Below are 12,940 nucleotides of genomic sequence, written 5' to 3' on the forward strand. Positions count from 1 at the left end.
TACAAAAGGTGAGAAGGTTCAGCTTGAAGACACCACTGGGGGAGAATCCGACGGGTGCCTGGCCGGTCCCTGGGGACCTTCGGCAGAGCGGGATCCAGAGCAGGGAGGGATTTCCGCGCTGTTCGCCCCGCTCCCAGCCCCACACGGGGCGGGCTCTGCTCCAGCCCTCGACTGGGACAAGGGGATCTCGGCCCGCCCTGGCCCTCAGCCCAGCCGTGAGGCGGCGGCCGCCATGTTGCCAGCACTAAGTGCGGGCGGCTCAGCTCTCGCGAGACGAGGTCGCCCCCACCACCGCCCTGCCCGCCCGGCGCGGCGCTGTCGCCGCCGCGGGAAATCTCGCGAGAGCATCGAGGGCCAGGGGGCAGCCATGGCGGCCGAGCGGGCCCGGGGGCGGCGGCGGCGGCGGCGCGGGCGGTGCTGAGGGGCCGCGGGGCCGGGCCGGGCCCGCCGCGGGCGCCATGAGCCAGGGTGGCGGGGCCGCCGGCGAGAGCGGCGAGCCGGAGGCCAAGGTGCTGCACACCAAGCGGCTGTACCGGTGAGCAGAGGGGCCGGAGGGGATGGAGGGGCCGGGAAGGGGAGGGAGCCGGTGCCGGGGCGGCTCCAGATGAGGGTGGGGAGAAGCAGCGCTGAGGGGTCGGGGGTTACTCAGGGAACGGGGAAGGATTTGGGGAGGGAGGGTAACAGGGGGTGCACGAGGAGAGCAGAAGGAGAATGGGGCTGGGGGTGACGGGAGGGGATTGGGGCGGGGAGGTTGGGCCAGGCTGGGGAGGACCGGGGTGAAGGTGTTGGTGAGAGACAGGGAGGATAAAGGAAAGGAGATGGGGGAGTTGTCAGCGAGGATGGAAGGAAAAGAGATGGGGGAGTTGTCAGTGAAGGGTTCGGGGGACTGGGGAAGGACATGGTAGAATTGAGATAACAGCAGGGATGGACGGGGTTGGAGGGGCTCTGGAATCCAGGGGAGACTGGGGGAACGACGGCATAGGGGATTGGAGGGATGTTCAGAGACAATGGGGAAAGGAGATGGTGGAAATTAGGGAAGATAGAAGTGAAAGTGTGGGGAAATCCAGGGAAAGGATGCAGTGCAAAGGGAGAGGAGAAGGTTTAGGGAAGACTGGGGAAAAGAGTTGTATGAGATGCAGAGGGGATAAGCAGGACATGGAGGGGTTCTACGGGGAAAAGGAGTTTGGTGGCTCCAGAGCAGATAAATCAGACCAAGGGACTGTGGGAGATGCAGGCCAGGTGGGGGAATGCAGAGATGGGGGGAGGAGATAGGTGGGAGAGTGGCAAGGGGGTCAGGGATAAGGGGACACCGAGGATGATAAGTAAGGACATAAGAATTGGAAAAAGGAGTTCTGTGGGATTCAGGGAGAATGATGGGGGCTGAGTGGAAAGGAGCTGTTGGGATACAGTGGGATAAGGGTGAGATGTGGGGTCATCCAGGGAGAGGGGGGTTGGAGAGGGTCTCCTGGCTTTGGCAGTAGGCAGGGATTGTGTGAGGAGTGCTGCAAAAGAGGATGTGATGAGCAGGAGTGTGAGCTGGGGCACTTTGCTGCTGTGTGGAGGGCAGCACAGCTCCAGCTTTGCAGATCTTTCCAGTTCAGCACTGCCTGGGACTCTGCTCCCACATTTCCACTCCATGCATTGCAAATGGCATCAGAGAACAGGACTGGGGCACTCCTGCTGGCCTTGGTGAGCTCAGGCCCCCTCTGCTCCGCTCCTCACCTGTTTTGTGAGGGCAGCACAGAAATTGTTCCCTTCTGGCTCAGGTTCCCTGTCAGTACAACAGATCCACAGGAGTTCCAGCAGCAGCTCTCAAAGATGAGCAAAGTGATGGAGACAAGAGATGAATTTTACATGGGGGTCCATTTCTTTGTGTCTTGATGACATTGGCTGTGTCCTTGCACCTCGTGGCACCTCACTGCCCTCCTCTAGGGCAGGGTTTTGCCTCCCCAGCAGTAACTGCAGGTGTGGGTGGTGGTTGTTTTGTGCTCAGTGCAAGCACGTTGCTGCACTTTGGGGGTTCAGTGGGTTGGTTTATTGGTGTGATGGAGGTATGGGCTGCACAGTCCTGCTGGGGAGCTCTGTGTGTGCTGCTGCCACGCTGAGACACCTGCAGTGATCTCCAGCACATCAGCTGGAGCAGCAGAGTGTGGTACAGGCCTGCAGAGGATGTTTGTCCTTCTGCCTGCAAAGCAGAATGTGTTTTGTTGGAACCATCCTTGTCGTGGTTCCAGACCTGCTCTGCTTTGTTTTCCTGGTGCTGCTCAGCTCATCTGTCAAGCAGAACCTCACGTTCTGCTGCAGAGAACTGCCTGTGGCCAGAGGAGGGATTGTCATCCTTGCAAGGGAGGGGTTGTTTTCTGTTTCAGTTTTTGTAGCAGAATAAGGTGTGTGGTTGTTCTAGAGCGTTTTTACAGCAGAAAAGGAACCACCCTCCTCCTGCAGGGACAGCTCTTCTTTAGTGGGGAGGAAGCATTGTGATTTTAGCACAGGATTTATAGTGCCTGCAGTGGCCACAAATTTCCATCTCTGTAGCTGACAGTTCTCTGAGCAGTTCCCACCTTAACAGTCTCCTGTCAGTTCCTCTGTCTCAGCCTGAAGTGGGAGTTTCCTGCCCCCCGTTGTGTGCTGAGCGTGGCCCGAGGGCTCCTGGCTGTCACACTAAGCGGCGCCTTTGAGTCACAGATACGGGAATGCCACAGCTCTGAACGGCGATCCCATGGGATCAGCCTGTGGGAGCTGAGCTCAGCTCTCCAAGGTCCTTGCCTGTCAGAGTGTCCTTTCAGAGCCATTGCTGCCCATAGGGTGCACTTTGATCTTTTCTAAATCTTCCCGGATTGGCAGTTCCCAGGTTCCACCTTGGGATGTGGCAGCTGCATTATCATGGGTGTGCTTTTACAATGCCTGTTGTGGCATAAGGTGAGCAGGTTTATTTTACAGGTTTCTGGGTAACCATTAGCTCGTGGACTCAGTGCTGCTGGTGCTGTGTGGAGCCTGTTCCAGGCACTGTGGTTTGTGGACTGACACATGCCACAGCACAGCTAAATGACTTGCAGGTCTTTTCTCTTAATAATGTCTTACTCCTCACACACTGTGGCTCTTAGTGATGTCCTAAATAAAGAAACAGAGGGCACAAATGTCCCTGCTGTCCTGCTCCATCCCAGACTGTTAATGACATGGAGGAGAAGGGGCAGATCAGTGTCTGTATGGCATTGGCCTGTTTCCACCCTGCTTGGCACCATGGGCTGTGTTTGTTTCCTTTAATAGACTGGCATCTGATGTGCCTCCTTTGTGGCTCTGATGTGCTGTCTGAAAGCAATGTTTAAACTCAGCAGGTGGAAAAATGGGCCCTGGAACAGGATTTGTGCTCTTAACTGCTGGGCAAAGTTGGGAAAGTTCAACCTATGGTCTTGGTACAGATGCTAAAGTGCATTTCCAGCAGTGCATGGTCCATAGCTCCTGTGTTCGTGTTTCCCAGCATATCTGGAGTGAGGCTGGCTCCTGTCCCTTTTGTCCTTACTGAATCCTCTTTCCTCAGCAGCACAGATGTGGGATCCTGGCAGGGCATCCCCAGCTGTCCCAGATTCTGCTTTGCTCCTGCCTCCTTCTCTTGCAGCAGCACCTGAGGGGCTGTGTGGATTGTGGATGGGAACAAGGCAATGTTCCAGCCCTTAGGGCTCACAAACCACATCCCAGTGTGTCAGCCTTGCTGCTCTCTGCTCATCAGCTCTATTTCATTACAAACACTGAAAGAACAGCAGAAATTCCAAATGTGTGCATGTGCCCATCCATGGACTGTTGTAGAAAATTAGGTTGTATGGCAGATGCCCTCTGGGCCACCTTGAGGGGAAGGTGATATCCTTCTGTCCCTGGAAGGAAACATTTCTGTACTTCTCATTTGGCAGGGCACTGGGGTCATTCCCCACACTGGCTGTCATGGACATGTGCTCTTGTTTCAGACACACACAGCTGAGATTTGTTACTCACAGAATGTTACTTTACAGCTGTTTTGCTGTCTATGTCAAGAATCAATTATTGTAGTTTATTTGTAGTTCTCTCTGGGAATCAAATGAAGCAGCAATTCCTATTTTCTGTGGTCTCCCTTTGAGAGGAATCCAGTCAGCTCCTGGTGTGTGAAGGGACTTGGAGAGCCACAGGAGAGCAGTCCAGGCTGCAGGAAGATGTGCATTGCCTGTGCTTTGTGGGGTTCTGTTGTGGGGCAGCTAAAGTGGGTTTTTTTTTGGATTGTCCCAACCCCAATATGAGCTTGCAGGGATGCTGCACAGTCAGTGCCTGTTACCTGTAAACCAAAATGTATTTTACCTGTTTCTTTCCTTGCTATGAGGGTATGAGGCTGTCAGAGTTTGCAAAAACCCTCCAGGCCTTATGAGAAAGAGGGCAGTGAGCAGGAGGGGCTGGATGTCAAGATGTAACAGGATTTTTTGTGTGATTCTTACAATCTCCTTGCTTTTCTTCATGATTATTCAGTAGGAAGTTGGTTTGAGTCTATGGTGTTCTGCTCTCCCAAGGCATTGCATGAGATGTTTCTATTCCCCACACTTCCCTTTTCCTGTTTCTGTGCTTACTGGAAACAAGTGAGATTTCTCTACCTTGAGTGAGAGGCTTTCTGTGGCATAGCAGGAGATGGGACATTTTCTGTGTGAGCTCTGGAATGTTCTGGGGCTTTTTTCAGAGATGTTCCTTTGGATGTAGTGAGTTTGTGAGAAGAGATTTGCCTTGCTGGGAAGGTGCTGGCATAGGAAACCTGAACAGTAACATGTTCAGGTTTCAAGGAAGATTTTTTTCTGTGATTCTTACAATCTCCTTGATTTTCTTCATGATTATTCAGTAAGAAGTTGGTTTGAGTCTATGGTGTTCTGCTCTCCCAAGGTGTGGCATGAGATGCTTCTATTCCCCACACTTCCCTTTTTCTGTGCTTACTGGAAACAAATGAGATTTCTTCACCTTGATTGACAGGCTTTCTGTGGCAGGAGATGGGACATTTTCTGTGTGAGCTCTGGAATGTTCTGGGGCTTTTTTCAGGGAGGTTCCTTTGGGTGTAGTGAGTTTGTGAGGAGAGATTTGCCTTGCTGGGAATAGGAAACTGTTGGTTACTTTGCAGTAACATCTTTAGTTTTTAAGGAAGATTTTGAGGAGTGACCATGGGTGGGGTGGATCTGAAGCTGAGGGGGAGAACAAGGACCACTGGGGTGGTTTGGTGGCCTCAGATGCAGGCAGAGCAAAGGCAGAGGCTGGAGGTGACCCCTTGTGTAGGAAGGGTTGGCTGTTATTGTTGTTGTGCTTTTTTGAGCTGTCCCTGAGCTATGGATGAGGTTCAGCACTAATGGTGCTGAAAGTCCTGGGTTTGTTTCACTGCAGTGTTCAGAGCTGTGGTGTGATTTGTTCACAACTACAAACTTCTGAGTGTTTGAGATTTGCACACAGTGTGGGATTCTTCCTCCAGGAGGGTCTTGGGCAATGATTCACCAAAGTAGTTTTTTGCATGGCTCAGAGGTTTGGAGGTTGTTTGCTCTGTTTTTTGGGGGAGAAAACCTTGGAACAAATTTCCTCTCTCTGTTACCTGTCACTGAGGGAACTTTAGGGGTTCAACCAGTGAATCCCTGTAACAAAGATGGGGAAGTTTTGGCAAATGAGAAACTTGCGTTGCCTTCTTTTGTAGGCAGATTGGTAAGAAAATGGGAGCTGGTGGAGGTTTGAATCTTACACCATTAAAACTTACCCCATCAAAACAGTAGTTTTTAGAATTCAATCAAATTTTTAACCACAGAGTTTAAAACATTTAAATGAATCTGAATGTAGGTATAGCAGGTTTAATTGCTGAGGTTGCCAGCGAGTCCAGAGACATTTCTGATTTTGCAGCTGTAGAAATAATTGATGTATTTGATCAGACAGGCAGAGGTAAATGGTGATTAAACCACTGTTCTGCAGAAAAATGCCTATAATTCTGTATTCCATAATCTTCTTCAGAGTGCAAAAAGGAGATCAGTGACTGTGGTGTGGTGGTACAGGGCAGTGTGCTGACAGTGGGACTAAATAGGGTTCCTTGCAGCCACCTCTGATCTGCAGTGATCCCAGGTGGCCTCTCCTGAAGCTTTGGTTCTGTGTTCTCTTGCAGGGCAGTGGTTGAGGCCGTGCACAGGCTGGATCTCATCCTTGGCAATAAGGCAGCTTACCAGGATGTGTTCAAGCCAGAGAACATCAGCTTGAGGAACAAGTAAGTTGGGCAGCATGTTTGTGTTTGTGTTTGGCTGGGGGAAATCCGTGTGAAGCAACATGTGGAGCTGTTGAATCTGCAGTTTTAATGTTTATTTGGTTTGTAGTGCACCTGTTGACCTGGGATCCTTCCAGGTTTTGCAAGCAGAGGCTGGGTTCCACACCTGTACTTGAGCAATGCAATCCATGGCTTTCCTGGATATCATTGATACAAATAAATTGTCCTTGTGTTGGCCAATTCTTTCCTTGTAATAAAAACTGTGGGGCAGAAGTTTCTTACACATGTAAAATCTTTTATCAGGGGTCAGGGTTGTTGAGCAAGGAAGATTATTCTTACTAATTTTTGAAGCTGTCATTACTGCACTTCAGGAAGTCACTGATGGCCAGCTGAGCCCAGAGGGCACTGCTTTAAGCATATGGCTTTTCCTGGTGCTCTTGTGTGGGAGTGATCCAGGCAGATGGCAGAGCTCAGCCCTTGTAAAGGATTTGGATTTTGCTCTCTGTGCTTCTGTAGTGGCAGCTGTGTTTGAGGCTGCAGGACCTACTGACAATGCTCTGCTCTCTGTCCAGGCTGAGGGAGCTGTGTGTGAAGCTGATGTTCCTGCATCCAGTGGATTATGGAAGAAAAGCAGAAGAACTGCTCTGGAGAAAGGTTTACTATGAAGTTATCCAGCTCATTAAAACAAATAAAAAGGCAGGTATCTATGGCTCTGGCATGAGAAGGTCTCTGTGCAGTGGGTGAGGCAAAGTTGAAAGCTTCATTTGCTTGGAGAAGCTGTGGTGTGAGCCCAGGGTGGGGAGCTGGGCACTCTCACATTCCTGTGGGGCTGCCCTGTGCCTTTGTGTGGCTGATGTGCTGTTGAGAGACCTGATGTTGCAGAGGGATTTCCAACAGAATTTGCTTATTTTTTGTGCTCCCCTCTTCATCAGACAGATCTCTCCAGGTAGAGTGATTGTTTCAAGTGCTTTATCAGTGCTGATTGTTTTTACAAGAGTTGATCACTGGAAGATCCTCAGTGCTCTCCTGGCTTTCCAGGGGTCTGGGTGCATTTAAGGTGCTCCAACCAGATACTTTGATTTTATTGATTTATTTTTACAAGCATTTCTCCTTGATGTTAACCCTTAGTAAATACTACTAGGGGGAGCACTGTGGAGCAGGAGGAGGTACAGAGCTGTGCAAAACCAATGTTTTGCTTCACCCTCAGTGCAGCTGAGCCTGAACTGTGCCCAGGGCTGCATTAACATGTTCCTTTTCCCTCTCCCAGCACATCCACAGCCGCAGCACCCTGGAGTGTGCATACAGGACTCACCTGGTGGCTGGCATAGGATTCTACCAGCACCTCCTGCTCTACATCCAGTCCCACTACCAGCTGGAGCTGCAGTGCTGCATTGACTGGACACACGTGACAGACCCTCTCATAGGTTTGTGCTCAAGGTGTTTGGTTCAGAAATTCACCCCACAGGCGGCTTCCCCTTGCACTAGTCCATATTTGTTTCAGCATTCAAGGGAAATTTTTTCCCCCCTGATTAGCAAGGTCTCTGTTTAGAACAGACTGTCCTGCTTTCTTTTCCATGGCACTTTTTCTTGTAAATAGTACTAAATTAGGGAAGAAGGAAGGATTTCTAATAGAAAGAAAACAGTGTGAGAAAATTCTTTATTAAAAGTGTCTGGTGATGGCAGATTTTTATGGAAAACTGAAGAGCATTGCTGGCTGTATAGAATGTTTTTAAAAGGTTGCTTAAAACAGACAAACAGGGGAATAGGTTCTTGAAATCAACAGATTTCTGTCAGTACATCCTATCCACTAGATGTAAGACTCTTCCTCCTTTTGGTGCCTCTTCTGTCTGTGCTCTCTTCACTGTGTGGTTTCTGAATCTTGGACTGAGAGCACAGGAAGGCCCCGTAGTTCATGTTAGCTGGCCTGTGTGACCTCTGCAGTTCATGTTAGCTGGCCTGTGTGACCTCTGCATGGCCTTGGCTGCAGGGAAATCTGAGGTGTTGTACCTGTTAGAGGAGGAAGAGTAAGAGTATTTACAATTCTGAAACAGCTCAAGACTGCCTGTGCATTCACATCTTGGATTGTCTTGGGTTTGCCCAGGGTTGTACTCACTGGCCTCAGGGTGCATGGTTCTGGTGTGGGGGTGTCCAGGTGAGAAATGGAGCCTTGATTTTGTGAGTTGTATTAGCAAAGGTTTAACTGGTGTGCTTAAAGTTGTCAGGGCACAGGGCAGCAGCACCTGGCTAAGGGAAACTGGTGTGTCTGCAACAAAAGGAGGTTTAACTTGCTGGGATGCTACTCATAGTTCTGGGAAATGATGGTGTCACTATTGGCTTCAGAATGTTGGTTTAAAAGGCAGATGTTCTTGGCAGGTGTTGCTTTTCACAAGTGTATCTCAGTACTGCAGCATTAATAAATCCTCAATATGCACATTCCAGGTGGGTTTATACCCTGAGGGATGATTTGTTTGCATAGGTGGGTTTTATACCCTGAGGGGTGGTTGCATATGAAAGGCTCCCCTTGGTGTGTTTGGGCTCTTCATTTAAAAGGATGCTGCAGGTGAGCACATAACTGGAGAGTAGAGATGTAGCTTTTGCCTATCCAGAAAAGATGGATCTGAAAGTGTCATGGTTTGAGCCTGGCACAGAGCCAGTGCCCCCCATGAAAATGCCCTCACCCTGGTGTCTGCTGTGAGATGTGACCAGGAATAAGCAAAACAGGCTCCAACTTAAACATAAAGAACACTTTATTACCTAAACTACAGGAAAATAGGGAAAGACCATAAGGAAAAGAAAAAAAAAAAAAAAAAATTGAAAACCTTACAAAAACCACTTTCCCCCTCCCCACTACCTGACTTTCCCAATCTGATACATTCTCCCAAATCATCAACTGCCCAGCCTTGGCCCCACACTTTAGTATACTCAAACTGCAGTTCATGAAGAGGAAAGGAGTCCTTCTTGTTCCATAGGCTTCCCCTGGGAACACACTGAAACCTCGTGTGCTTCCCTGTCACTTCGGCACCGCCCGGAAAAAGTCCTTTTGCCGCTTGTGACATCTTCCTTCCATGCCCAGTGCTCTCACCACTGACGCATGGACCAGAGCTGCTTTTAGGGTTGTCTTTCAAGGATGCCTTGTCTCACTCCAAAAAGGCACAGTCTCTGCTTTGGGACATCTGTCCCCCCCATATTTTTCCAACCCCCTGGGGCCGGGGGGTCCTCACGAAGAGCCCTCCTGGTTTTGAGCCACTGCTTCCCCCTAAGTGCAGTCTGTGTCACAGGAACAAACTGAGTCCATGGCCACAAGAAAAGTCCAGCCAAAAGGCCACTCCAAATCATCTCTCCCCATTCAATCATCTCCACGTTCTTCGGGCCAGGTCCTTGTCTCATCTCATCTCTTATCTCCCTTCTCATTCAGCTTCGAGGAGGAATAGCATTTTTTGCAAGGCCCCAATCATGAAAGAAAGGGGTTAAAACTTTCAGTCTCTGTCTGTCCCGGAGCGGCACTCCCACACACGCTGCCGCTCCGGCCGGGCACTCTTCCTCCCCCCTTCTCCTCCTGGGCCGGCTGCTATCACATTCGGTGTCGCCGGCTCTCTCTCTCTCTCTCTCTCTCTCTCCTGGGGGGGGGAATGGCTGCCCGAGGGCTGACTCCCTGGGATCTTCCACCCTTCCATCCTCGAAGCCCCCTCACCTCCCATCTCTGTCCAGGCCCAGGGCCTACCACGTGGCTGCCCCTCCCCCGCCCAGCAGCAGCGACTGGACAGGGGAGGGTGATCTGACCTCTTCGCAGCGACGTCCCAAGAGAGAGTGCCAAGGGCAGTGCCCTGCTTTTTAACCCCTGTGTATTCTCGGAGGTGTGTCCAAACTTCACTGGCTACACCAGGTGTCAGTATGAAACTCAGAACATCCATTGGTTTGACCACAGCATCCCAGAATTCCCACTTCTTCCTGGTCAAACCACCACAGAAAGGATCTCCTGTAAACCACAGATGGGGCAGGGCACAGCTTTATGGTTATATGAATGGGAGCAAGAGGATTCAGAGCAAAAAAAGGGAGGGTGAGTCCAATGGTGTATGTGGTCACAGATTGAAGGCTGTGTATTTGTACAGTATGGCTTGGACAACACCTCTTGGTAAGTGGGAACAGCTCCTCAGTGGTCACTGCAGCCTCCAGATTCCATGTCCACCCTTTTAGCCTCATCAGGAGGGAAGCAGAGTGCAGACTGGATTGGTCTTCAGAATCTTCTTTGGGGTTCCTGCTTGAGGGAGGTGTCTGTTCCAGAAGGTGTGAGTGAGTCCTTGGCAGCAGCAGGCCTGAGCCAGCCTGGTGGCCCAGCAGCAGCAGCTGCTCTCTGGAGGGGAGGTGCAGGCACAGCAGCCTTTGCCTCCTGCTCTCTGGCTGAACTGTGGCCTGCCTGTTCCCTTCCCAGGAGCTGAGTCACTTACCCAACTGAGTTTGATAAGTTCAGTTAGTTCAGATCAGCTGGCTGCAGCCTTCCTCTGTTGCTCTTGACACTTTCCACTGCTTGAATTGCTCTTTTTTATAAGTTTAGTATAGAATAGACAAGGTTATTTCAGTGGGAAGGGACCTGTGATTGTCCAGTCCAACTGCCTGAGCAGCTCAGGGCTGACCAGGAGTTAAAACATGTTGTCAAGGACATTGTCCAAATGCCTCTTAAACACTGACAGGTCTGGGGCATTGACCAGCTCTCTAGAAAACCCATTCCAGGGTGTGACCATCTTCTAGTAAGGAGAGGCTTCCTCATGTCCAATCAAAACCTCTTTTGATGCATCTTTGAACCATTTCCATGTGTCCTACCACTGGATGCCAAGAAGAGGAGACTGGCACCTTCTCCTCCTCAGGAAGCTGCAGAGAGCAGTGGTATCCCCAGCCTGCTCTTCTCCAACTTGGACAAACCTGAAGTCTGTGGCCTCTCTTCCCAGGCTGTGCCTTCAGTGCTGTCACCAGCTCAGTTGCCTCCTGAACCCACTGCAAACAGGCATTTCTCCCTAACTGACTCTGGCTACAGCACAGATTTCTGTCCTAGTTTTCCCTTATTTAATTTCTTCCCTTTTTGGCTGATCAGTACTAAATCTACATCTTGATCCTCAGACAATGAGTTTGTTTCCATCTGCATTGTTGGAGAGAGTCTGTCCCTGTTGTGTGTTGGTGCCCAGTGCTCAGAGTTTGTTCTGCCTTCCAGGGGTGTGTTCCTGCTCCCATGAAGGCCTCATTAGCCATGCTAATGAGATCAGCTGTATTAGTTGTGTTAACATGATCACACAATCCTATAGGCAGGAATTGGCTTTTTTCCTGTCATGTGAGGGCAGATGGAGCCAGGTCTCTGTGGCAGACCTTATGGACATGGTGACACTCATTTATTTATGTCAGTGACTCCCATCACAAGGGAATCCAGGGGGGAGTGGATGAACAGCAGAGTCTGGAAGTATTTTCCTGCATTTTTTTCCCCCACATTTTGGCAAGAGTGACCCAGTGCTGCCCTACAAGCTGGCAGTGAGGTCTGACCATGGGGGATTTGCTTTGGGTGCCTTGGGCAGAGGCGTGGGCAGCTCTGGTGTTTCCCAGCAGCCTCCTGCCAGTGCTCTGAGTGGTTCTGTGTTTGCTTGTAGGCTGCAAGAAACCTGTGTCTGCATCAGAGAAGGAGATGGAGTGGGCACAGATGGCCTGTCACCGGTGTCTGGTCTATCTGGGAGATCTAGGTAAGGACAGATTGCCTCTCAGGGCAGCCTGTACATGGCAAAAAGGTGCTGCCTGTACCCACCGTGTGAGGCTGTGCTGTTGGGCACCAGCCAAGGTTACTTGCAGATTCTGTTTCCCTCTGACACCTTTGTCACAGACTGGGATAAGCTGAAATCCTCATGGTTGAACTGCTCTTTTTTATAAGTTGCAAGTTGATATAACTTTTTTAAACTGCTGCAAGTTGCAGGAGCTCTGTGTTTGGTCAGGTAGATGAGGAATTTGCTGCTGCTGAGCAGCTGTAGCCATGGCTGTGAGAGTGGAAGCCTTTGCAGTATGAGGGATCAAAAAGAGTTCAGTTCAGACTGCTTAATTGTGACTTACAAAGCCACTTCCATCAGCACTAGTGGCACTGGAAATCAGATTTAGGCAATATTGTGCATCAGTCCAGAGTTGTGCCTCTGCAAAGCCCCAGTGTCATTGTGCTTGGCTGTGGGACGTCCTTTTTATAGCAGCATGACTGTCCCACAGTCACGACCTCCTGAAGTGTGTGGTAAGTGTGTCAGCTTCTTGCTGGTGAACATGTGGGAGTAAAGGCAGGAGAAAGCAGCTGTGTGGAGAGCAGCTCTTGGAAGAGTGGTGCAGGTACATGTGTCTGACACTGCAGCCTCCAAGCTGCTGAAAGCTGTTTGGCATTAGTGTTGCATGTGAATCAGCCTAAGAATGGCATTGCAAATAAATGTCTTGAGGGGGTAGTAGGAATGACTTACCTGAGTGGTGGGAGAGAAATGAGCTCACCTTTTCATAGTGCTGTCATCTAAAGTTTCCAAAATGCCTACATTTGTCAAGAAAAAAAAAAAAAGGGAAAAAATAAATGAATCAAGTTCAGTCTAGCCACAGTCAGGTATTTTATGAAGTCAGCTGACTTGATTTCACACCCTGCTGTTCTAGAATACAGTCTGAGGTACAGGAAAATGTACACAACTCTGAGTTACTTCAAGGATAGGTGAC

General features: G+C 50.1%; 1 protein-coding gene across 2 annotated transcripts in view; it reads left to right on the top strand.

The window, feature by feature from the left end:
- Nucleotides 1-319: 319 nt before the first annotated feature.
- The window catches only part of SMG5 (SMG5 nonsense mediated mRNA decay factor), a 28,386-nt gene continuing 15,765 nt past the window's right edge, over nucleotides 320-12,940 (top strand). Inside the window, exons 1-5 of one of the 2 annotated variants that reach the window (XM_074529104.1) lie at nucleotides 320-535; nucleotides 6,137-6,235; nucleotides 6,805-6,928; nucleotides 7,500-7,656; nucleotides 11,863-11,952. In XM_074529104.1, the coding sequence (XP_074385205.1) occupies nucleotides 459-535; nucleotides 6,137-6,235; nucleotides 6,805-6,928; nucleotides 7,500-7,656; nucleotides 11,863-11,952 (547 nt within the window). In that variant the 5' untranslated portion in view covers nucleotides 320-458. Of the gene's footprint in view, nucleotides 536-6,136; nucleotides 6,236-6,804; nucleotides 6,933-7,499; nucleotides 7,657-11,862; nucleotides 11,953-12,940 lie in introns of those variants that run through there. The other variant, XM_074529105.1, reaches the window with a different exon arrangement.

The sequence above is a fragment of the Zonotrichia albicollis genome, chromosome 30, assembly GCF_047830755.1.
Source record: "Zonotrichia albicollis isolate bZonAlb1 chromosome 30, bZonAlb1.hap1, whole genome shotgun sequence".
Taxonomy (NCBI): Eukaryota; Metazoa; Chordata; class Aves; order Passeriformes; family Passerellidae; genus Zonotrichia; species Zonotrichia albicollis.